We start from the raw sequence: 24,251 nt of genomic DNA on the forward strand, positions 1-24,251 counted from the left end.
ACGTATGACAGGTATGACATATTTTTTGTGATGTGAAAGATATATTACAAGCTGTTTTTTCAGCTGTTACCTGTTAAAACCTGGATGCTAGACCACAGCGGAAACACCAGTGCAGCATACCTTTTCCTTCACTAGAGAAATGTTATATCACAAAATTGTATTGTCCCCTTTTCGTTTCTGTTATGTTCTGTCATACGAGATCAAATCCTGATTCCCAATAAATCAATGGCAAAATTGGGAGCAGGATTGGGCCCAACATTTTTAGAAATGATTTTACAAAACAAAGCCATGTTTAAATATATTTCAAGTAGTAGAGAGTAAAACAATATGAATACCAATTATATGAATAAGTGTACTTTATTTAATCGTGACTAACATTACTTTGCTTTGGTCAGCAGACCAGTACAGACCGTACCGTAAGTCACTGTATTTGTTATATGACAAGAGAAGGATTTTAACCAATTACAGCACAGACAAATCAAACATTAGCCGCTTCTCATACAACAAAAGAATCCTTAAATGACACATCCATGAGGGTCACTTTGTTCCCAAAGTGACTGCAATGGAGAATATAAAGTAACAGCAGAACATTTTTCAAACCTTTACTACAGGGGTTCTCAACCTTTTTCCTTCTGAGGCCCCCCACAACATGCTATAAAAACTCCAGGGCCCAGTGTGGGAGGGGGCTTGGGCACAGATGTAGTTTGACTTCTGTTTTGGGTGGTCAGAGTCTAGTGGGGCTCAAGCCAGCTCCACACGGTGGGATCCAAGGAGGGAGTGCCAATCCATCTCCACCCCACACCTCACCTCAGCAGGCCACACGCCTATCTGGGTTGTATGTGTGTATGTGGGGGGAAAAACCAAAAATTATAACTCAAAGGAGGGGGGCTCAGCTCAAAAAGTTTGAAAACAGCTCAGGGTGCAGGGAGAGGGATAGCTAAGGGTGGTGTGCGGGCAGGGGCGTAACTCAGGGTGCAGGCCAGAGCGTAGCTAGGGGCTGTGTGCAGACAGAGGGGTTGCTCAGGGTGCATGGAGAGGAGTAGCTAGGCACTGTGTGCAGGCAGGGGTAGCTCAGGCTGCAGGGAGGGAGCTGGATGGGGCTGTGTGTGGGGAGGGCTTCCTGGGGGTCCCTGTTCCCCAAGGGCTCTGTGAGCCTTGGACCAGGTCCCCCCACCCAGGCGGCGCTTACTAGCTGCATGAGCAAAGGGGGCTGGGAGCTGAGGAACAGATTCAACCCTCTGCATCAGTAGCAGCAGGAGACGAGGGAACGCTGTGGCTGCCTGCTCCATTGTACCAGCCAGAGAGCAACAGCTGTCCCTCACTGCCTGGGTCTGGCTTCCCGCCTCCAACCTGGCCAACGGGTGTGTGTGTCAAGCTGCCCTGGGACTGTCCTGTTCTTGCACTGTAGCTTTGGGGGGGTGGGGGAGGAGAACACCCCTGTGCCCCCTCAACTCTGCCCATGGGCTTAGGGCTTCTGCCCCGTGGGGGGTGCTGGGAATCAGGGCTTCAACCCTGCGGTTCCGACCCTGCTTCAGCTCCGCGGGAGATGGTGGGACTCGGGCTCTGGGTTTTAGAATCATGGAATATTAGGGCTGGAAGAGACCTCAGGAGGTCATCTAGTCCGATCCCTTGCTCAAAGCAGGACCAACACCAACTAAATAGTCCCAGCCAAGGCTTTGTCAAGCCAGGCCTTAAAAACCGCTAAGGATGGAGATTCCACCACCTCCCTAGGTAACCCATTCCAGTGCTTCACCACCCTCCTAGTGAAATAGTGTTTCCTAATATCCAACCTAGACATCCCCCACTGCAACTTGAGACCATTGCTTCTTGTTCTGTCATCTGCCACCACTGAGAACAGCCTAGCTCCATCCTCTTTGGAACCCCCCTTCAGGTAGTTGAAGGCTGCTATCAAATCCCCCTTCACTCTTCTCTTCTGCAGACTAAATAACCCCAGTTCCCTCAGCCTCTCCTCGTAAGTCATGTGCTTCAGCCGCCTAATCATTTTTGTTGCCCTCAGCTGGACTCTCCAATTTGTCCACATTCCTTCTGTAGTGGGGGGACCAAAACTGGACGCAATACTCCAACTGTGGCCTCACCAGTGCCGAATAGAGGGGAATAATCACTTCCCTCAACCTGCTGGCAACGCTCCTACTCCTACTAATACAGCCTAATATGCTGTTGGCCTTCTTGGCAACGAGGGGACACTACTGATTCATATCCAGCTTCTCATCCACTGTAATCCCCAGGTCCTTTTCTGCAGAACTGCTGCTTAGCCACTCTGTCTCCAGCCTGTAGCAGTGCATGGAATTCTTCCTTCCTAAGTGCAGGACACTGCACTTGTCCTTGTTGAACCTCATCAGATTTCTTTTGGCCCAATCCTCCAATTTGTCTAGGTCACTCTGGACTCTATCCCTACCCTCCAGCATATCTACCTCTCCCCCCAGCTTAGTGTCCATCTGCGAACTTGCTCAGGGTGTAATTAATCCCATCATCCAGATCATTGATAGAGATGTTGAACAAAACCGGCCCCAAGACCGACCCCTGGGGCACTCCACTTGATACCAGCTGCCAACTAGACATCGAGCCATTGATCACTACCCGTTGAACCAGACAATCTTATAGTCCATTCATCCAATCCATACTTTAACGTGCTGGCAAGAATACTGTGGGAGACTGTATCAAAAGCTTTGCTAAAGTCAAGATATAGCTATAGCTATATCAAGTTTTAGCCACCGGGCCCCGCAGGCCCTCTGAAAGGGTTTGCTGACCCCCTGTTGATAACTGCTGCTTTAGTAGGCATGAAAAGCAATATTTTTATGTCCTCTTTTTATTAATGTGGGTTGTTGCATTTTCTTCTTCTTGTATAATACAAGACTTACTATAAATGGATGTTTCTTGGCCTACCTTCAATTTGATCAGCCACAAATATGATACACTCCCCTGCAATGTGCTATATCCTTAAAAATGCCCTGAAAAGAGCTTTTTTAAATGATTAGCCCTACAGTGATGTGTTAAATCTTTAATGCACAAAGGTAAGAAGGTCACTCAACATACAAGTTATTCCATACTTAATGTTCTTTCTCCCCCTTTTTAGTGACCCTGAAGATGCTTTGACTGCTGCTCTGCTGGGTGGCTCACTATGCACCATACTGTGACTCCAGAAAAAAAAACAAACCCCAAACAAAAAAAACAAACAAACCAGCAACAACAAAATGCAAAAACTAACCTCACAACCATTACAAGAACACGTTTAAATAACTTTAAAACCAAAACTGTTAATTTGGACCAAATATCCACATGGAGTCTTTGGAACAAATACAGTACAATTTCATTTTAAGACTCAATACAATGAATATTGTGAGTTTTATAAGAATCTATTACAACTTTTATAGGAACAAAACATATATATGATGTCACATTAGTTCAGACAAAACTCATACTTCCTGCATACTGGAATGCAGCTTTGGGACTCTAATTATGCAACTGATAGCCAAAAATAAAAAAAAAGCCACCCAAACATTTTTATAAATCACTCAAACTTCATCCATCTGAAATGGATAGAGGGAGAAACATTCCTGTAATATAAGAATTCCCACAAAACTTTTGAACTGTGGATCAAATAACTTTCTCTTTGTGAGTGCTGTTGTGATAATAAAGCCTTCAAATCTACTCTAATTGTAAAGTTAACTGTAAAGAGTGAGTGGGAGATCATGAAATGTCACAATAACCTGTAACGACAAGTGTTGATGGGAATAGGCGCCAGAAAACCAGACCGAGAAACTGGATTAGCCTAAACTAAAAAGGCCACATTGATATAATCAAAGGACTGTTGAAATTATGCTTGCTAAAAACAGATGATGGCCAGAAGTTCATGAACCAAAATTGGTGTGTTGTGTATTAGGCCTAATTAGTGCACAAAATAAATAAGGGGATGGGCTATTCCACACACCATTCCCTTTGGGGGTCTTTAAAGAAAGAGACTTTGGGAGGAAAAGACTGAATGAACAGATGGAGCCGAAAAACAGAGATTACTGAAGCAAGCTTCATCACCATGGTTCCCACCCGTCCTCCCCCCATCTCCTTGGACTCCAGGCCTTCATCATCCTAATCCTGGGATATGTCTTTACCAGACCAGGCCAGAGAAAGGTACCCAGATGATATCAACAGATCTATCAGCTGAATCCCAAACACCGCTTTGGATAAAACGGTATCAGACTTTAACAGCAGCAGCTCCAATCCATTTCTACTAACTTCTCTTTTGCCCCAAAGGACAATTATTACCACCTTTGACACCATCCAAAAGACTATCAAACAAGGAGAGGAAAGGAGGGGGTTCCTTCTAAGTCTCTCCACAGCTAAAGGGAAAGGAGAAAAAAAGTTAAAATAAAAGCCTTACTTAATAATTTATATTTCAAATGCTTTAACCATTTTTCCCTTCTTTTGTGTATCTTTAATAAAAAGTTAAAAGAATTTTAAAATAGTGTGTTTGCCATGGTACTAAACAGGCTGAGGTCTCTGTATGCCAAACCCCAGACCTCGTTTTAACACTGTTTAATGTTGGACAGTGACTGGGTTATGTTAACACCTTTGGCTCATATAGTCCATCTAAATTAATACAACACTATAGATTAGGGGTTAAGTTTCCAAAGTGACCTAGAAACAGGCTTTTAATTGCCTTTTGAACATTTTACCCACAGGCTACTAAGTTATTATAGCACTTTAGGAAATTTTACCTGTAGTCTCTTGTAGAATGTACTAGCATGTTAGTTCCACAGTCTTCAAGAGACAGCTCTCAAGTTCCAGTTTCTCAAACAAGTCATGAAATTGTGAAAATGAGTATTTTTAGACTTCTGAAGAGACATTGTAGGATGCAATGTATTAGTTTTTCATGTTTGGTAATATTTAATCAGTGCCTATAGTGTCTATTTTAAAATACCAGACAAATCCCTTTTTCTTAAATGGTATGTTTTTATATATATATATATATATATATATATATATATATATATATACATACACACACACACACACACACACACACACACACATACATACATACACACACACATACACACACATATACACATACGACTCCTGGGGGAATTCTGCATCAAAAATTTCAAAATTCTGTGCCAAAAATTTCAACATTCTGCATATTTTGTCAAAATAATGCAATATAATCACACCAGTTTCAATTGTTTTGGTAATTTATTTAAACTACAATACAGAAAAAAAAGTCACAATAACTATTCAGCATTCCCTAAACACGTGAAAGTTAAGTTACAAACACTTGGTAACCAATAGCCTGCATTTCAGTTATAATTCTGGATTTTCATTTAAATTACATTACAGAACACCAAACAGCAACAACAACAAAAAGCAGGATGTCATTTTAAATTGCTCAGATTTTCACATATGAAAGTCCTATAGTTTTGCTAATCATTGTCCTGCATTTCAGTGCAATCCAGTATTTTCATTTAAATTATAGTACAGAGAACAAAGAGCCTTCAAGTTTTTCCTCACTTAGTGATTTCCTTCTGCTAGAAAAGATCAAATTGTACAGTGAAAAACTTCTCTCTGCATCTGCAGAATTTGAAACAGTATTTATGCAATTCAAGGCCAGCTTGGCGATATTTGGAATTCTCTCCGTCATTGAAAGCCAAAACACTTGGAGGTCTACAAAAATAGGTTGACTTTGAATAGCTTCAAGCACTATATTTCCATGTACAATTTTAGTTCCTGTTCAGGTACCTCAGAAAAACTAGGTATTGCTTGAAAGCATTCACAGTGTTCTGGCAGGATATAAACACGATGAGGATTGAATAACCTGCAAGCTTTGAGAAAATTTAGACCTGGTTGTCCAAATGACAAATATTTGTCAAGCTTTTTAGATGCTTCATGGAATGCCTCTTTAAAGAGATCTAGACAGGCAAATCTTTTAACAGGAGATAAGTTTTCTGCCTCCCTAAATTTGAAGAACTCTAAGGTGTTTTCTGAAGGGAGCTCTAGATGTGAACTGAAATATATCTGCAGTTCTTCCAGAAGGTCAAATGCTTTAATTGTGCAAGGCTTCCTGCTCTCAAATGCCAGATTTAAACTGAAAATTTGTTCACATTTCTGTGCTAAAAAAGTGATCTGTATGTTCAACAATGCATAATTAGTTGGGTCATTCTTCATTTTCTGAATAGTTTACACAGAAACTGGGGAGCTGCTGTTGCACTTCATTAAAGAATTCTTTGTAGAACTGAAAGTTCTTAGAGTGATACTGGACAGCAGGGAACCAGCTGTTCCAGTGTTTTCCGCCTGGGCTAGGAGGCAGGGCCGTCCTTAGGATTTATGGGGCCCTACGTAGTATTATTAAACTATGCTCCACTGAAGGCGGTCCCCAGCTGGCACCGCTGACCCCAGTGTGTCGAGGTGGCACAGCCACCACCCCCCGCATGTGGACCCCCGGAGTCCCCCCCCGATTGCTGACACACACCGTGCTTCGTATGCAGCAGATGCTGTGGCAGTGGCTCAAGGCAGGCTTCGCGCTGTCACATGGGGGCTGCATCTTGCCAGAGCCCACGGACCTGCTGCAGCCCCTCACCACAAGCATTTGGACAGGAAGTACCAAGCAGTAAGAATAACAATAATATTGTGTGCGCGCGTGTGACAGAGCGTGTGTGTCTATGTGTGTGTGAGAGAGAGCTAGTGCGTGTGAGAGAGACAGAGAGACAGTGTGTGTGTGTGTGTGAGACTGTGTGTTGGGGGACTGTATGACAGAGTGTGTGTTGGGGAGTGTGAGACTGTGTGTGTGTGTGTGTGTGTGTGTGTGAGTGAGAGAGACACAATCAGTATTGGGGGACTGACTCATGAGAGGCAGAGTGTATGTGGGTGTGACAGCCAGACTGTGTGATAGAGACTGTGTGTGTGTGTGTGTGTGTGTGAAAAATGTGAGAGACAGTGAGCGCACTGTCACTTTAAGACCCACCCTTCACTCCTCCTCTCCCCCACACCCAAACCTCATGTGGAAGTTTCGCTCCTCCTGTCCTGGCCCGGGCCCGGACCCTGCCAGAAACCGAGCGGCGCAGGCAAACAGGGTCTAGGGAGGGACTCCACTCTGGACAGCGGTGGACCATGCTGCTCTGGTCTCCCCGGGGCTGGAGCTCTTAGCTGGCCAGCTGAGAAGGGAGGGGGCAGGATCAGGGAGAAGCCCGCCAGCCCAGCACCGGGGAGTGGCCGGAGAAGAGAGGATTCTAGCCACGACCAGCGAAGGGAATGATGCCCCAAATTTTCTGGTGCCCTACGCAACCGTGTATGCTGCGTATGCCTGGGGACGGCCCTGCTAGGAGGCATGGATGCTTTGACATCTGGAGACTCCTCTTGTAGTTTCTGGTTCATGAAATGGAGGTACCTCACTTTCCTACCACCAGAGTTATAGAACATGTTTTTGAAGCCCCTTACAAATGTATTAACCATCTGAAAAGGCTTTCTAAATGATTCATCAATTAAATTAACAATATGTGCCGAACAGGTTATATGCACAGAATTTGGAAACTGTGCAGAAAACACAGAATCAAATGCCTTTTTCATGTAACTAGCATTGTCAGTATCAATTACTACAACATTTTCATAATCAATCTGGTACTCATTTACTGCTTTGACTACAGCCTGTGAAACAGTTGAGTGATTAACAGCATCTAAAAACACTGTATCCACCAAAAAAGAGTTAACTTGCCTACTGAAATCAGGTTGTAATGGTGCAAAGGGTACATTCAGAACTGATCTTGCCTCATCACAACATTCAACAAAGATAACAGCAATTTTCTTGTCTTTACGCTTCAGTTTTAAGTTTTCCTTTTCTTTGAGGTACACTTCAGGTAAGTGTGTGTCAGTCAGTTGTGTCCTACCAGAAATCACACCACCATTCCGGACCCTCCTGTCAAGAAATTCCCTCACAAGTGGGTGGTCAGTCTTTGACAAGGGGATGTTGGCACCTGCTAGCGTCTTCACCCATGCTGTACAAATCTGAAAGTAGAAGTAGTTAGATAAATCTTCAATGAGCACAAATATTTACCATCCATGTAACATCTTAGATTAATACACTTATTCATATATTTATTTCTGAATTTCTAGACTTCAGTTTAGATTTATATATAGTAAATAATCATGTAGTCACCACTTACAAAAAAAAGTAGTTTAAAAACAGAGCTGTCTATTCAAGATCTCAGAGCAAGTGAAGAGACCCCATCGCTATGACTGTTCTATGCTACTTATCTTATTTTCCTGTATTATAACATTTTCTTATATTTCCACTCACCTCCACACATTCTTTTTCTGCTGGTGTTTTGTTTTTCAGTGAATCTGTAATGGTCTTCTGACGTTTATTTTCTGCCTTCCTCTTGAGCCGCATCTTCCTTCAGTTTGTGTTTTTTTGATGCAAAATGACCCACAATTACAGACCGTCGGTCATGATTGAGAACAACATTGCACAATGTGCAAAATAATTTGTCCCCATCCGCATGCAGTTTTGTAGGGAATTCTCGAGCATGAAAAGCTGGTGTAGCTGTTTTCGATGCGTGATGTGATGGCCATTCACATCATGCAAAAGAACGAATATCCCTTTGGTAACTTCATCTGGACCTGGCTAGGTACTTTGGGAAGTGCTTGGTTCTGATTGTCCTGACATTTTATTGACTGCTTGATAAATGTTTTATTTTGCCCTCAAAGTCGTCGTCGTCTTTTTTTTTTTTAAAAAAAAATGAGTAAGTAAAATAAGTCCTTACCTGTAATCTAACCACATTGTGACACTTTGGTACAGGAAAAAAGTGAGAAAGCACATAGATCTTCCTAGCTGAGGATTCCCTTACTGTCATTTATAAGACGTCTCCTTTACATCAGTCTGGCAACTTGGGGGCCTTAAAACTTTCACAGGTTTTATGCTCCTAGGAGAATTGACTGAGAATGGGAACAGTTGACTAACAATAGAAACGTTAACATTAAAAGTCAGGTGCTACATTTCTGCCTCAGAGAATGAGATCAATTAACCATCAACAGCAAGTTTAACAATGGGTTTCAGAGTAACAGCCGTGTTAGTCTGTATTCGTAAAAAGAAAAAAGAAAAGGAGTACTTGTGGCACCTTAGAGACTAACCAGTTTATTTGAGCATGAGCTTTCGTGAGCTACAGCTCACTTCATCGGATGCATAGCATATCGTGGAAACTGCAGAAGACATTATATACACACAGAGACCATGAAACAAAACTTCCTCCCACCCCACTGTCCTGCTGCTAACAGCTTATCTAAAGTGATCATCAAGTGATCATCAAGGAAGGCCATTTCCAGCACAAATCAAGGTTTTCTCACTCTTTCCCTCCCCCCCCCCCACACAGACACACATACAAACTCACTCTCCTGCTGGTAATAGCCCATCCCTCTTTGAAACCTCTCTTTATAATGTGCATGATAATCAAGGTGGGTCATTTCCAGCACTAATCCAGGTTTTCTCACCACCCCCCCCCCCACACACACACCCCCTCCAAAAACCACACACACAAACTCACTCTCCTGCTGGCAATAGCTCATCTTACAATGTGCACAGCAATAATCCAAGTTTAACCAGAACGTCTTGGGGGGGGGGGGGTTTGTAGGAAAAAAACAAGGGGAGATAGGCTACCTTGCATAATGACTTAGCCACTCCCAGTCTCTATTCAAGCCCAAATTAATAGTATCCAATTTGCAAATGAATTCCAATTCAGCAGTTTCTCGCTGGAGTCTGGATTTGAAGTTTTCTTGCTTTAAGATAGCGACCCTCATGTCTGTGATTGCGTGACCAGAGAGATTGAAGTGTTCTCCGACTGGTTTATGAATGTTATAATTCTTAACATCCGATTTGTGTCCATTTATTCTTTTACGTAGAGACTGTCCAGTTTGACCAATGTACATGGCAGAGGGGCATTGTGTCACGGCTAACCTGGTGGCTGAACTTTGTGACTTTGTCCTTACCCATAACTATTTTACATTTGGGGACAATGTATACCTTCAGATCAGCGGCACTGCTATGGGTACCCGCATGGCCCCACAGTATGCCAACATTTTTATGGCTGATTTAGAACAACGCTTCCTCAGCTCTCGTCCCCTAACGCCCCTACTTTACTTGCGCTATATTGATGACATCTTCATCATCTGGACCCATGGAAAAGAAGCCCTTGAGGAATTCCACCATGATTTCAACAATTTCCATCCCACCATCAACCTCAGCCTGGTCCAGTCCACACATGAGATCCACTTCCTGGACACTACAGTGCTAATAAACGATGGTCACATCAACACCACCCTATACCGGAAACCTACTGACCGCTATTCCTACCTACATGCCTCCAGCTTTCACCCTGACCACACCACACGATCCATCGTCTACAGCCAAGCTCTGCGATACAACCGCATTTGCTCCAACCCCTCAGACAGAGACAAATACCTACAAGATCTCTATCAAGCATTCTTACAACTACAATACCCACCTGCGGAAGTGAAGAAACAGATTGATAGAGCCAGAAGAGTTCCCAGAAGTCACCTACTACAGGACAGGCCTAACAAAGAAAATAACAGAACGCCACTAGCCGTCACCTTCAGCCCCCAACTAAAACCCCTCCAACGCATTATTAAGGATCTACAACCTATCCTGAAGGATGACCCAACACTCTCACAAATCTTGGGAGAAAGGCCAGTCCTTGCCCACAGACAGCCCCCCAACCTGAAGCGAATACTCACCAACAACCACATACCACACAACAGAACCACTAACCCAGGAACCTATCCTTGCAACAAAGCCCGTTGCCAACTGTGCCCACATATCTATTCAGGGAACACCATCACAGGGCCTAACAACATCAGCCACACTATCAGAGGCTCGTTCACCTGCACATCCACCAATGTGATATATGCCATCATGTGCCAGCAATGCCCCTCTGCCATGTACATTGGTCAAACTGGACAGTCTCTACGTAAAAGAATAAATGGACACAAATCGGATGTTAAGAATTATAACATTCATAAACCAGTCGGAGAACACTTCAATCTCTCTGGTCACGCAATCACAGACATGAGGGTCGCTATCTTAAAGCAAAAAAACTTCAAATCCAGACTCCAGCGAGAAACTGCTGAATTGGAATTCATTTGCAAATTGGATACTATTAATTTGGGCTTGAATAGAGACTGGGAGTGGCTAAGTCATTATGCAAGGTAGCCTATCTCCCCTTGTTTTCTTCCTACAAACCCCCCCCCCCCCCCAAGACGTTCTGGTTAAACTTGGATTATTGCTGTGCACATTGTAAGATGAGCTATTGCCAGCAGGAGAGTGAGTTTGTGTGTGGGGTTTTTGGAGGGGGGGTGTGGGTGTGTGGGGGGGGTGGTGAGAAAACCTGGATTAGTGCTGGAAATGACCCACCTTGATTATCATGCGCATTATAAAGAGAGGTTTCAAAGAGGGATGGGCTATTACCAGCAGGAGAGTGAGTTTGTATGTGTGTCTGTGTGTGTGTGTGGGGGGGGGGGGGAAGAGTGAGAAAACCTTGATTTGTGCTGGAAATGGCCTTCCTTGATGATCACTTGATGATCACTTTAGATAAGCTGTTAGCAGCAGGACAGTGGGGTGGGAGGAAGTTTTGTTTCATGGTCTCTGTGTGTATATAATGTCTTCTGCAGTTTCCACGATATGCTATGCCTCCGATGAAGTGAGCTGTAGCTCACGAAAGCTCATGCTCAAATAAACTGGTTAGTCTCTAAGGTGCCACAAGTACTCCTTTTCTTTTTTCTTTTTAAGTTTAACAATGTTACTAACTACCTAGTCAGGCTGCTAGTACCTCAGAGAATGAATCAATTAACTCAGGCAGGGCTGCTACATTTGTACCTCTAACCTGCCTCATGCATAAAAAGCCCGACCCTTACACACCAGTGAGCTGCAGTAGCCAAGGGGAGGGAGAGACTCTCTCTCACACACACACACACACACGCTCAGCCCCGCCTGCCCCTGACAGTGATCATGCAGGCAGGCCGGCACACACATCCAGCCCCCCTTCCCCGTCTCTGAGGCTGCTCCAGGCACCCTGGAAAAGATGTGCTGCCTGGGCTGCTGGGCAAGAGGCGTGTGTCCCCCGGCAGATTTTTTTTGTCTTTTTCTATGCAGGGGACACAGAGAAATGCGGGCCATAAGAATTCTGAGCCCCCGCATCGGTGCAGAATCCCCACAGGAGTAATATACAAGGATGTTGAAATAATAATGTGCTGAAGCTTGTATCTTTCGCTCTGGAACATAACCTACGGTTTCCAAATGTTTTATATATTTGAATTAAGAGAAAATTAGACTGCTATCTAAGAACAAGAATTAAACAAGACTTTTATGTTTGTCTTACCTGAAAGCTTCAACTATGATCCTTTCAGGTAACTTTGGAGCAACGGAATTGAAGGCTCGTTTGAAATCTTCCAAAGTCAAAAATCCTTTATCTTGTTTAAAGAAGTGGGAAAATAAGATAAAAAAACCCAACGATGAACAGTTATGCTTGTTCAAGAACCAACATCACATTTTTAATACATTAATATTCATAAGCCTGTCCCGTAGATTTTCAGAAACTAAGTACACTCTTTGAAGTTATTATAATTTCAACCGAAGTATTTTAGGAAATGGCTAGGATCCACATAGGATAGGGCAGTGGAGGTGTCAAAAGATGAGTGATTCAAGAGTGATTTTGTACTGTCATTTTGGTGTATGCTACCAAAAACTCCATTCAAAGGAAATATCCCTGCAGCATCTGTACTGTACTGTTTCGTATTTAAGAATTCATTTTAAAAACTGTCATTTTGAAAATAAACTTTTATATTGGGAAAACTTTCAAATGCATACTTTAAAATATACTAAATTACTTTTTACATGTGTTTCACAATTTTTCTTCCCATATTTGCTAATTATCAAAATTCCACATGTGGAGTTGTATTTAAATAAGGTTTCCCTCACAGTACATTTTCTCTTCTCGATTAATTCTGCAATGAAGTCATGATACTGAATATACAACATCAAAACAAAATCCACGAAAGAGACCACTCACCTACGATTATGGAAAGGTCTATACTACCGAGCTAGGCTGCTGTAGCCATGCCGGCACAACCCTGTAGCGTAAACAGAGTCTATACCGCCGGAAGACATAGGAACACCACTTCTCTGAATGACAGTGCCTAAGATGGCAGAAGCATTCTTCTGCAAACATACCTGCATCTACATTGGGGACTAGCTCACCATAGTTATGGTGCTCAAAGGTGTGTTTTTTCACACTCCTTACTTCCATAGCTATGTCAACCTAACTTTTAGGTGCAGACCACGCCTATGACTTCATTGCAGGATCCAACTGAAAGAGAAAGCAATAATTCAAACAGGGTTGTCGCTGGGTACCTATGGGGAGGAGATAGAGAGAGAATAATGGACAAAACAAAGGAGAATGGGGTAACTGCTGAGGTGTGTAAGCCTCTTTGAAAAGCTTTTTGAAGCAGCATTCTTGTCCTGAATCGCTAGTAGCCACCCATCAATTTAACAGATGGGAAACTGGATTGGATACACAAGATGCCTGACAGCTTTGGATAAAAGGGGGAGAATATAAAGGGGTAGGCCCCTCTTTCCACTGCTCATTGGCTAGCTAGAGAGATGTGAACTAATTGGTCCTTGGTTCCCAACATCATTTATTTAAATCCTGGCCCAAGGTTTATCAGGCCTCTTGTCCCATGTTTAGTTTAACCCACGCTCCCTCCTTGTAGTTTTTTAGTATAGGAATTGTATTTTTAAGTTGCTTTATGTTAATTTGGTGCAACTTGCAGCCAGTGTCCAGGATTGATAAACGACAAAAGGGCTAGTGATCAGAAAATAAGAAACATGGGATTTTGCTAGTGGACCCCGGGTCTATGGAAAAGGGGTGACCTGAAGTCCTTGCAGCCTGCAGTCCCTCTGTCTGTCCCTTCTGTCCCCTTTGCTGGTGGAAAGGTGAGAAGACTCAGCAGAGCAAGCTGAATCCTTTGGGGTAGGCACTGGAGAGTCTATCCTGAGTTACGAGCCATATGATAGATGTTCTGTAAACCCTACACTGGACCTATCTAAAATACCTGGTATGGGAAGATGGGACAGATAGTGCGCCTATCCAATGTTAAATTTTAATAAAGTTGCAGCCTGCCATTTCAAATCTATCTCTGTGTCTGTTCTCATTTTCTTGTGACTCATTTCAGCACCTGACCGTCCCTCTATTCCCCATGGGCCAAGCCCCTGTTTCAGGCCAGAGAGAGGAAAAAAAAACAAAAACAAAAAAACCAAAAAACACGTGGAAAGGATAGTATAAATGCTATGTCTTTGGTTCACTAGCCTATTCTCAAGTTTCTCTCCTCTTTGGTTAGGGGAGGGGGAAAGGAAGATAAGAATCACATTCCATCCCCATAGCCTACCAGAAAAGGAAAAGAAACACCAAACCTGGGTCCCAAAATAAGCCATAGAAGAAGATCCTTGCTGCTTTTTCTCTTCCCCTTCATCTGTAAAGCAGGGAAGGGAAGATTCCTTCCCATCTCTGGGAGAGGAATCTGCAGCGTAAGTGGTGTGCATGAGTGAGCAGGGAAATATTAGAAGGGGGTCCTGAGGGAGTTCCAATAATCAGGATGGAGATATGATAGTGATAACAGTAAGTGGGGTAAGTGAATAGCTAGAGATGGTTTTCTTCAAAAACTGGAGAAACATGCGGTAGAACAGACAACCTGGGACCCTACTGCTGGCCTCAACTGCCTGCTGTCCCTGCTTCTGTTAATCATCTACCTGCAATGCCATTACATTAGTTACTTTACTTGGAAACATAGAATCATACAAAGATAGGGCTGGGAAGCTCCCATCTAGGATACTGCCCAAATACATTTTGCTTTGTATTAATGCTCTATTTTGCATATTTGCTTCAGTATGGAAGTCTCTCTTTAAAAACTCTGCAGGGAAGAAAGACTTACATTGCATGTCAAAAGCTGTGAATATCTGCCTTATTTCACTATGGTGTAGTTGTGCAGCCTTCTTTGTACTCATAAGTTTTAAAAATTCTTCAAGTAATACACCTAGAAAAATGGAAAATGTGAATATACCTCCTCAAAAAAACCCCACTCTTCTTTATTTGCCCACTGCAACTATGAATGACTCATGCAATATAATTATAACTGCTTTATTATTAATTATAAGAACAAGAATTGAAACAATTATCTTTTATATTGTTAGGTTATGTGAAAGTATTCTACTAGACATCTGCAAAATTCAACTTCTTCTCAAATTAAATTTCCATTTACCAGGCTCTTCTTTCTCTATTCCTTAATATATTTCTTCCCTTTCTTGCTTGCTGGCTACAGTGACATCTTTCCTTAGTCTGGGAGAACAGGACAAAGAAGTGGTCTCTCCAAAGTCAATAGCACTTGCATTCCACAAATAAAGGCATAGAGTGTATTGCACAAACAATATAGCTGGCACCATTCCCAGCACTATCTATGCCCTATGAAATGCTCTGTAGCCTCAGGTTTGGTTTCCTTGGAGTCTCCTAATAAAACTGCATAACAACACTGGATTGGTTATTACACTTACAGATTGTGTAAATTTGTTTCTAAGTACATTTATCTGATTTTTAGGGAGAGTTAAATAAAAGAGGTTGGAATGCAAATATAGTTTGTTAAATCCAACCCTAATTAACTGTCTGGTATTTCTGGAAGCAAAGTACTTGTACAAAAAAGGAAATATTAGGAAAAAATGTATGCCCTAGTTTTTAAAAATAGAACAAGTCAAGACATAAATAAACGTAATTTCAACTCAGAATTCTCATGTAGTCTAATCTTTTGCCTTATACCTGTGAAATATACAGATCTAGACCTATTTTATACAATTGAAATGATTTATAAAGGACAATCATAGAATCAGAGAATATCAGGGTTGGAAGGGACCTCAGGAGGTCATCTAGTCCAACCCCCTGCTCAAAGCAGGACCAATCCCCAACTAAATCACCCCAGCCAGGGCTTCGTCAAGCCTGACCTTAAAATCTTCTAAGGAAGGAGATTCCACCGCCTCCCTAGGTAACGCAGTCCAGTGTTTCACCTCCCTCCGAGTGAAAAAGTGTTTCCTAATATCCAACCTAAACCTCCCCCACTGCAACTTGAGACCATGACTCCTTGTTCTGTCATCTGCTACCACTGAGAACAGTCTAGATCCATCATCTTTGGAACCCCCTTTCAGGTAGCTGAAAGCAGCTATCAAATCCCCCCTCATTCTTCTCTTTTGCAGACTAAACAATCCCAGTTCCCTCAGCCTCTTCTCGTAAGTCATGTGTTCCAGTCCCCTAATCATTTTTGTTGCCCTCCGCTGGACTCTGTCCAATTTTTCCACATCCTTCTTGTAGTGTGGGGCCCAAAACTGGACACAGTACTCCAGATGAGGCCTCACCAATGTCGAATAGAGGGGAACGATCACATCTCTCGATCTGCTGGCAATACCCCTACTTATATATCCCAAAATGCCATTGGCCTTCTTGGCAACAAGGGCACACTGTTGACTCATATCCAGTTTCTTGTCCACTGTAACCCTTAGGTCCTTTTCTGCAGAACTGCTGCCGAGCCATTCGGTCCCTAGTCTGTAGCGGTGCATGGGATTTTTCCGTCACTGTATTAGCTAGCTTTTTTTAAACAAATATAACAAGACCTCTGTGGTTTATTTTTCTTACAGTTTTTCCATATCCATTTATTTCTAATATGGTTCAGAAGAATAGCTCCTTCAGCTCCACCTACTGTCTCAATTCAAACCTTAAACTACAAGCTCTCAGGTTCCCAACATTTTTTTCATTGCTGCTTCTTGAAAACATCACATTAAAAATGATTACATTCTCAGTTTCTAGAATTATAGACACATCCTGGTTTCAACTACTAGGTTCTGTATATGCACAATTTCTTTAACAACAAGGGATGCCTAAACACACTGAACTTGCCTGCCTGAGCAACATCCCTTTCAATTGGATAACTACGGAAGTAAAACCTTAGAAAAGCAACATAGGCTGAAATCCATTTATTTATTTATTTTCTCTTTCAAAGTGGCACATAAGACTGGAAAATTATAGTATACAATTTTCCTTTTAAAAAACGACCTCTACAATACCATGCTGCCCATTCATTGATCTCTTAGCACTGGCTTTTTATCTAATATAACTACAGAGTACAAAGCTACCTCCATACATAAAAAGCCATATTTCTAAGTAAAAATAAAGTATCGTCTCACCTGTCAACTTGACACTTAAAAATCCATAATCTAAAAATCCAAGTAAACAGTTAACTTTGTACTTGTGTCTGGACTTAGTTGTGCAGATAAGACTCACTGTTCTTTATCAATCCAACAGACAATGGAACGGTGATAGAGGGACATTGTCAGACAATTTTCATCACTTACCAATACATGCTTTGCTTACTTCCTGCGTTTCTCTCAGTTTAGATTATGAAAACAGACTAGCCAGATTTACTTTTCTTTATAGTCAGCTTCTGTCAATTTCATTTTCAGATTCTCATACAGCAGCACTGTGCTGCTGTATCTGGGATGCATGTACTGCAGAAGCACATTTATTTGTTAAAAACCACCTCTTTCCACTTACAATTTAAGAGACCATTTCAATTAGCCTGTAAAGCCTTGCTATTAAAAAAATCAATTTTGAGGCAATACATCTGCATCAAAGCCGGGATGGTATTTACCTAAGGTGGTTTTTACCAGGTAAAATAATGGGTTTTTACCATTATTAGTAATTAGTCCCAGTTCTAGGTATTTTCTATTTTAAAAACTGTTTCATTAATGCACACGTATTACACTTAGCTTTAGTTACATATTCAAATTGTGGTTACACAAGGCAGTAGATTCAGAAATTAATTTAGGGTTGTACAAATAAAAAGTACAACTGCAGTAAGGGTAATACTAATATATGTAACATAATACTGAACAACGGAATGTCTCTATACATTTTGGTTTGGTATTTTCTCAAGGAATGTATATACCACAACTCATATTTCGGTTTTCAATATTATATATGCCAAAAATTATCAAACCGTTAAACATTTTTTCAGTAATTTTCATTAGTATATTCTAATAATTATTTTCTTTTCCCCAGTTTAAACTGGTATTTACCAGTGCCTGTCCAAAATTAGTTTTTCCTGGAAAACTGCCAACCTTGCACCAAAGACAAGCCCAAAAGCTAATTTTCATCATATGAGAATTTAGTAATTAAATAATTCAGACTCATCAACAACCTCTGTAAATCTCTTTATAATTAATCTGTAGAAAATTCTTTTAAAAGTCTTTAAGATTACAGAATTTATGAATGAGAAAAGACTAGAGAGAAAGGAAAGCCTGTTGTTTGCATATTACCTGAATTTTTTTGTTGCACTGAGGCCATTACTGAATCCACCTCCACCTGGAACAGAGAAAATATACCAGGCAATATTGTTGAGCCTGCTTTCACCATGTGGTGAATTTGATCCATTATAGTTATTTCAATTTGTATCAACTGTAATTAACAGAATTCAATTCTGATCACATAACTATTAAACAGCATATCTTGTAAAATCGTCTGCAGCATTAGTTCAGTACTATAGCTTTAATATAAATACTTCCCCCCATTAAACATTTGTGTGTCTATGGCCAGAAAAGAAGCTAAAGGCTATGTCTACATTACAGAGTTAAGTCGACACAAGTTACTCCGACAATCATAAACCACTATAATTACATCGCTTGTGCATGTTCACACAATGCTCCTTGTGTCGGCAGAGTGCATCCACAGTTGGTGCTCTAGCATCAAAAGAGCAGTGCACTGTGGGTAGCTATCCCACTGTACAACTTGTCACATTCTGCCACTAGGAATTGTGGGAATGGATTACAGTGCATCATGGGTGTGGGCTCACTGTCCCATAATGCAGTTTTTTCTGTCCCATCATTCTATGGGCTTCTGACTACCCTTTGCACCGTTTTTCAACAGCCCCTGTAAACTGTGCGCCCACCATCTCTGCCGAAAAACATGGATCCTGCACTGCTCACCAGTCTTGTGATAACAGTTATGAACACAATGCAACTGATCATACAGTACTTTCTGAGCTGTGAATCCAAACAGGAATCTGAGATGCCCGCCGTGCTGGGTGCCACAGAAAGAAACAATTCCAGATTACTTTTGGCATTCATGGAGCAGCTGCACACGGTGGACTGTCGCTATTAGTCTCAGAAAACAATCACTGAGTGGTGGAATCACATTGTTATGCAGGTTTGGGATGATGAGCAGCAGCTGCAAAACCTTTGGATGCGCAAAGCCATGTTCCTGGAACTGTGTGCGGAGCTCGCCCCTGCCCTTCCACAAGGGCACCAAAATGAGAGCTGCCCTCTCAGTGGCAAAGCATGTGGCGATTGCTGTGTGGAAGCTGGCAACTCCAGACTGTTACTATCAGTCATGAATCAGTTTGGAGTTGGGAAGTCCACCACAGGGGTTGCGTTTACCCAAACGTGCAGGGCCATTAATCACATCCTGCTATGAAGGGCGGTGTTGCTATGAAATGTGTGTGAAATGGGGGATGGTTCTGTGGCAATGGGATTCCCTAACTGCAGTAGGGTGACAGATGGCATGCATATCCCAATTTTGGCCCTGGACCATCTTGCGATGGAGTACATCAATAGAAAGGGTTGCTTCTCTATGGTACTGCAGGCGCTTGTGGATCACCAGGGTTGTTTTGCTAACAACAGTGTGGGGTGGTCAGGAAAGATTCATGACGCACACACCTTCAGGAACATTGGCTTGTATAGAAAGCTACAAGCAGAGACTTTCTTTCCAGACCAGAAGATTCCAATGGAGGACACTGAAATGCCCACAGTGATCGTGGGAGACCTAGTCTACCCCTTACTCCCATGGCTCATGAAGCCTTATACCAGAAACCTTGGCAGCAGCAAGGAGTGCTTCAACAACAGGTTGAGCAGGTGCAGAATGACCGATGAATGTGCGTTTGACAGATTAAAAGCTCACTGGTGCTACCTTTATTGCAGGTTAGATCTCAATGAGGAAAATATTCCCATGGTCATAGCCCAGCCTGCTGTACTCTGCATAATATTTGTGAAGTTAAGGGGGGAAAGTCCAGGGGTGGAGCATCGAGGCAGATCGGATGGCAGCTGATTTGGAGCAGCCAGATACAGGGCTATTAGAGGGGCTCAAAAAGGGGGCTATTTGAATCAGGGAGGCTTTGTAGCAGCATTTTGACAATGAGCCCCAGTAATGTGTCTTTATATAATGCAGTCAGCCAGGCTTGTTTACTTGCCACCTGGAATAACCCTTGTGATGATTGCTTCCTGAGTATGATTTGTAGTTTGTAAATGTGCCAATTGCCACTGTGTATGAATGCCAGCAACAACCATTGTGTGTAGGAGAAAAATAAAACTTAATTTTCTTTCTACGAGTACACTTTTATTAAACAGCAATAACCAATACACAGAATTTGATTTCTTGCAAGGGAGAGGACTCTGACAAGCACTCTCTTAAAGGAGGTGCTCATAGCTGTGTATAAGTCCAGCTATCATTACCTGTCCAAAAGGGTGAGTGAAGGTGGTACTGAGACAGGCCGGGAAGATGCAAAGAATATGTGCGAGGAGTCGGGGAGGGCGTGGCACGCTGTTCTGTTTAGGCTGCAGGGGAAGGCGAGCATACGTATTCTGACTACAGCACAATCAGGGACTTCAGCATCTGTTTGGTCCTGCATCAGTTTTATCATCCAATCCTGCCCCTCTGAAATACGCTCTTGGTGCTGTTTCCTCTCCAGGCCATCTATTTTCAATTTTTCATTAATTGTCTCTCTCCACGCTCTGTGATCATGATCTGTGGTGTCAGACGATTGGAGCACCTCCCTTAATCATGTCCTCCTTTTGCATCCTGGGTCACCTCCTTGTCTGATGGAGGTGCTCCATTGGCGTGTAGGAAGTTCCCCTCCAGAGCACATTTGTAGAAGCACAAGAAACAACAAACAGAGGCAGTATTGTTAGTGCACTCACAACATTGAATCATAGTAGTTAAATACACCTCTCTCTCACTCTCCCTTGGCAAGCACAAAGCTCAGCGACCGTACTAAACATGGCAAGTTCAGCCTGGGGGAAGAGAGGAAGGTCCAAGATGGAGCCAAGGGTCTAGGTGTTTTTTTTAAGGGGATCAGTGCAAGTGACTATTGTAAATTCTGCCACCTTCTTCCACAGGTGGGGGTAATTCAAGCTGATATCTCACTCCAGAGGATAAACAAGGATGCAAGGATGAATCTCCTGCATGCATGTGGCTTCAGACCAGGTCCCTATGCTGCTTTGGTCCCTACAGAAGTGATTACCGATTGGGGGAGAAAGGCAGCTCTTCTAAGGAACCTTCGGCAGAAGATTGGCAAGTACCTCTAGAAAAGTTTCCTAGAGATCTCTCCGAAGGATTCCCATGAAATCTTGGTGTGCATTAACAACTTTTTCAGCAGGGCCCCCACTGTGTAGCTACAGATGTGAATGAGAAGCAGATGCAAATACTGCTAGTCTTGTACATTTCTATCCCTTAACCCACTTCTAGCAAATAACAAAACCAAGAACAGCTCCTCATGTAACTGAGCAGTATCAAATCAAAATGACCACTTACCAGAGCTCCCCTCTCCTGCATCACGCACGCCAAAGCCGAAGTGCTGAGACTGGCTTGAACCATCTGGAGTAGAGAAGAGATCCTGGCGAGCCACACTACTGGATGACTGTCACCTGTCCACCTCATTCTCCAACGCTACTTCCAGTCCACTGGCCACTGTCTCTATCCTCCCCCACCCCGTCCACAAAGCATCCATGGGGCTCTTGGTGGTGGAAGTGGGGTCACTGCTAAGGATGGCGTCCAGTTCCTTGTAGAAGCATCAGATCTTTGGTGCAATACCAGAGCGTCTGCCTCCCTTGTTTTCTGGTATGTCTGCCTCAGCTCCTTGATCTTAACTTGCACTGATACGTGTCCCATTCGTGGCCCTCTCCAACATGCCACAAGAAATCTTCCTGTAGGTATCGAAGTTCTCTGGGTGGAGTGGAGCCGGGACTGTACAGCCTCTTCTCCGCACAGATGCAGCAGATCCAACAACTCCACTGTACTCCAAGAAGGATAGCGTTTGCTGTGTGGAGCCGCCATGGTCAGCTGGGAAGATGCAATGTGAGGTCTGCACACCGAGCAAACAGGAAGTGGAATTTCAAAAAGTCCAATCCTTTCAAGGGGGAAGGGTAGATGCCTGTATACCGGGCTGCAGGTCAGCAGAGTTCCAACAGTATCCTGACCAGAGGGGTCAGGATGGGCATTGTTGGACACCTCTTAGAGGCCATTTATGGTGACATAAGCAAACACCGTGTCTACACTGATGCTGCGTTGATCTGACTTTGCTGAAAAAAGCTCTACACCTCTCGTTGAGGTGGTTTTATTTTGTCAGCGTAGCAGGAGAGTTAAATCGGCAGGAGGAGCATTGTTGCGTGTAAACCTCCACTATTTTGTCAATGAAAGCTGACTTTTATCGACATAACTGTGTAGTGTAGACAAGGCCAAAGAGTATACCAATTCTAACTAAGTCCCCAATGTTTCAAAAATAAATATATGCTTAACTGAACTCAAATGGACTTATTCGTGTGTGGAAAATTAAGCAGTCATATGTTTTTGGGATGGGGCCTATTTAAAATTAAGCAGTCACATGTTTTTGGGATGGGGACTATTTCCCTAAAAAAAAAAAAAAAAAAAAAAAGGAAGTTCCTGTTTCAACAACAGTCTATCTTACAGAGTATTTCAAAGAAATTTTCTCAAAATAAAAGTGTTGAAACTGCAGAATGAATGATTTAAATAAAAAATGTAGGGTGAGTGGTATGCAAAGTAGGGAGAGATAACTTACTGGGATACCCCAGTTTCTCCCACCTCCATCCTCCAAAGCCCTGTATTGCAGCATCCCTTCTACCAACGAATGTGTTGGATGAGGCTCCCTCTGAGACCCATTTATGATGCTATTTGCAGCAGCCAGGAGAATTTAGTCCAGAACTATCTGAGATGTTCTCTTTCCCTTATGGATTGATCCTGGTGCTTTTGCAGTGACCTCACTGCTCTGAGGAGCATTAGGCCCAAATGTGCATTTTAGCACACCGAGCTGCCACTAAAATGACAGCTTAGCTGGAGTAGCGTGATTATAAAAAAACAAAAATAAAAACCAGACTCATCCTTCCACAGCATTTTATTTCAGCTCAAATGGTTGGAGGGTAACAATTCATCAGATTTCCAGAAAGAAAGTTCTTTTCTCCCCAGTAACAAATAACGTCCTTCAGAAATTTGAACGATCACATTCCTGATACTTTAGTATTCATTAGACAATATAAACCAATTACTGAAATTGGTAAAACATATGGGAAAATGCTTTGCATTCAAAAACATTTTTAATTGCGAGTTATTCTACCTAGATAGTAAATCCAAGGCACTTATTGTGTTGGTATACAAGCACTGACAAAATACAGGTAACAGAAATATCAGTACAAAAAATGGTGTTACTTCTCTCCATTTTAATTCATCACTAGACACTTATCTCAGGTGGGTCATCTTGCTAGAAATGTCATTTTAATAGTAGAGAGACAAGGTGGGTGAGGTAATATCTGTTATTGGACCAACCTCGGTTGCTCAGAGAAAGAAGTTTTTGGGCCACACAGAGCTAAGTGTCTAAGCTAAGGCTCGAAAGCTAGTGTCTCTCACCAACAATTGTTGGCCCAATAAAAGATATTACCTCACACACCTTACCTCTCTAATATCCTGGGATCAATAGGACTACAACTACACTGCATATATTAACAGCAATAAGTTTAGAATCTTTAAAAATTATTTTATAAAAATATACAATACCAAATGTCCACTGATAAACTATAAGTTGTCAGACTAGATAAAATCATTTTGAAGAAAAGCAAGGAGTTGTGAAGAATGATCTCCTGGCAGGATAATGCAACAATACTATATAATTCAATCCTTACTTTGTACATCATCCACTAAAGAGTTTACTGGTGACACCTTGTGGTTTAAAAACGGATATTAATATTTAAAAAACTGCAACTAGAGATATTATCAGAAGTTAAAAAACTGAGATTGTTAGTTAATATGTATTTTGAGTACATCTCTGGAAAAGGTTTGGTCTTCAATTGTGTGCAAAAATTAAGCACT

The 24,251-nt window shown here is 42.3% G+C and overlaps 1 protein-coding gene across 5 annotated transcripts in view; it reads right to left on the reverse strand.

The window, feature by feature from the left end:
- Positions 1-24,251, reverse strand: part of EFCAB11 (EF-hand calcium binding domain 11) — a 128,597-nt gene that overhangs the window by 99,896 nt on the left and 4,450 nt on the right. For 3 of the 5 annotated variants that reach the window (XM_074957139.1, XM_074957138.1, XM_074957142.1), the window contains 3 exons: positions 18,422-18,467; positions 15,001-15,102; positions 12,393-12,483 (listed from right to left, as the gene is read on the reverse strand). In XM_074957139.1, coding sequence (XP_074813240.1) covers positions 12,393-12,483; positions 15,001-15,102; positions 18,422-18,467 — 239 coding nt within the window. Of the gene's footprint in view, positions 1-6,522; positions 8,011-8,302; positions 9,215-12,392; positions 12,484-15,000; positions 15,103-18,421; positions 18,468-24,251 lie in introns of those variants that run through there. The other 2 variants (XM_074957140.1, XM_074957137.1) reach the window with 2 other exon arrangements.

Source organism: Natator depressus, chromosome 6 (genome assembly GCF_965152275.1).
Source record: "Natator depressus isolate rNatDep1 chromosome 6, rNatDep2.hap1, whole genome shotgun sequence".
NCBI classification, from domain to species: domain Eukaryota; kingdom Metazoa; phylum Chordata; order Testudines; family Cheloniidae; genus Natator; species Natator depressus.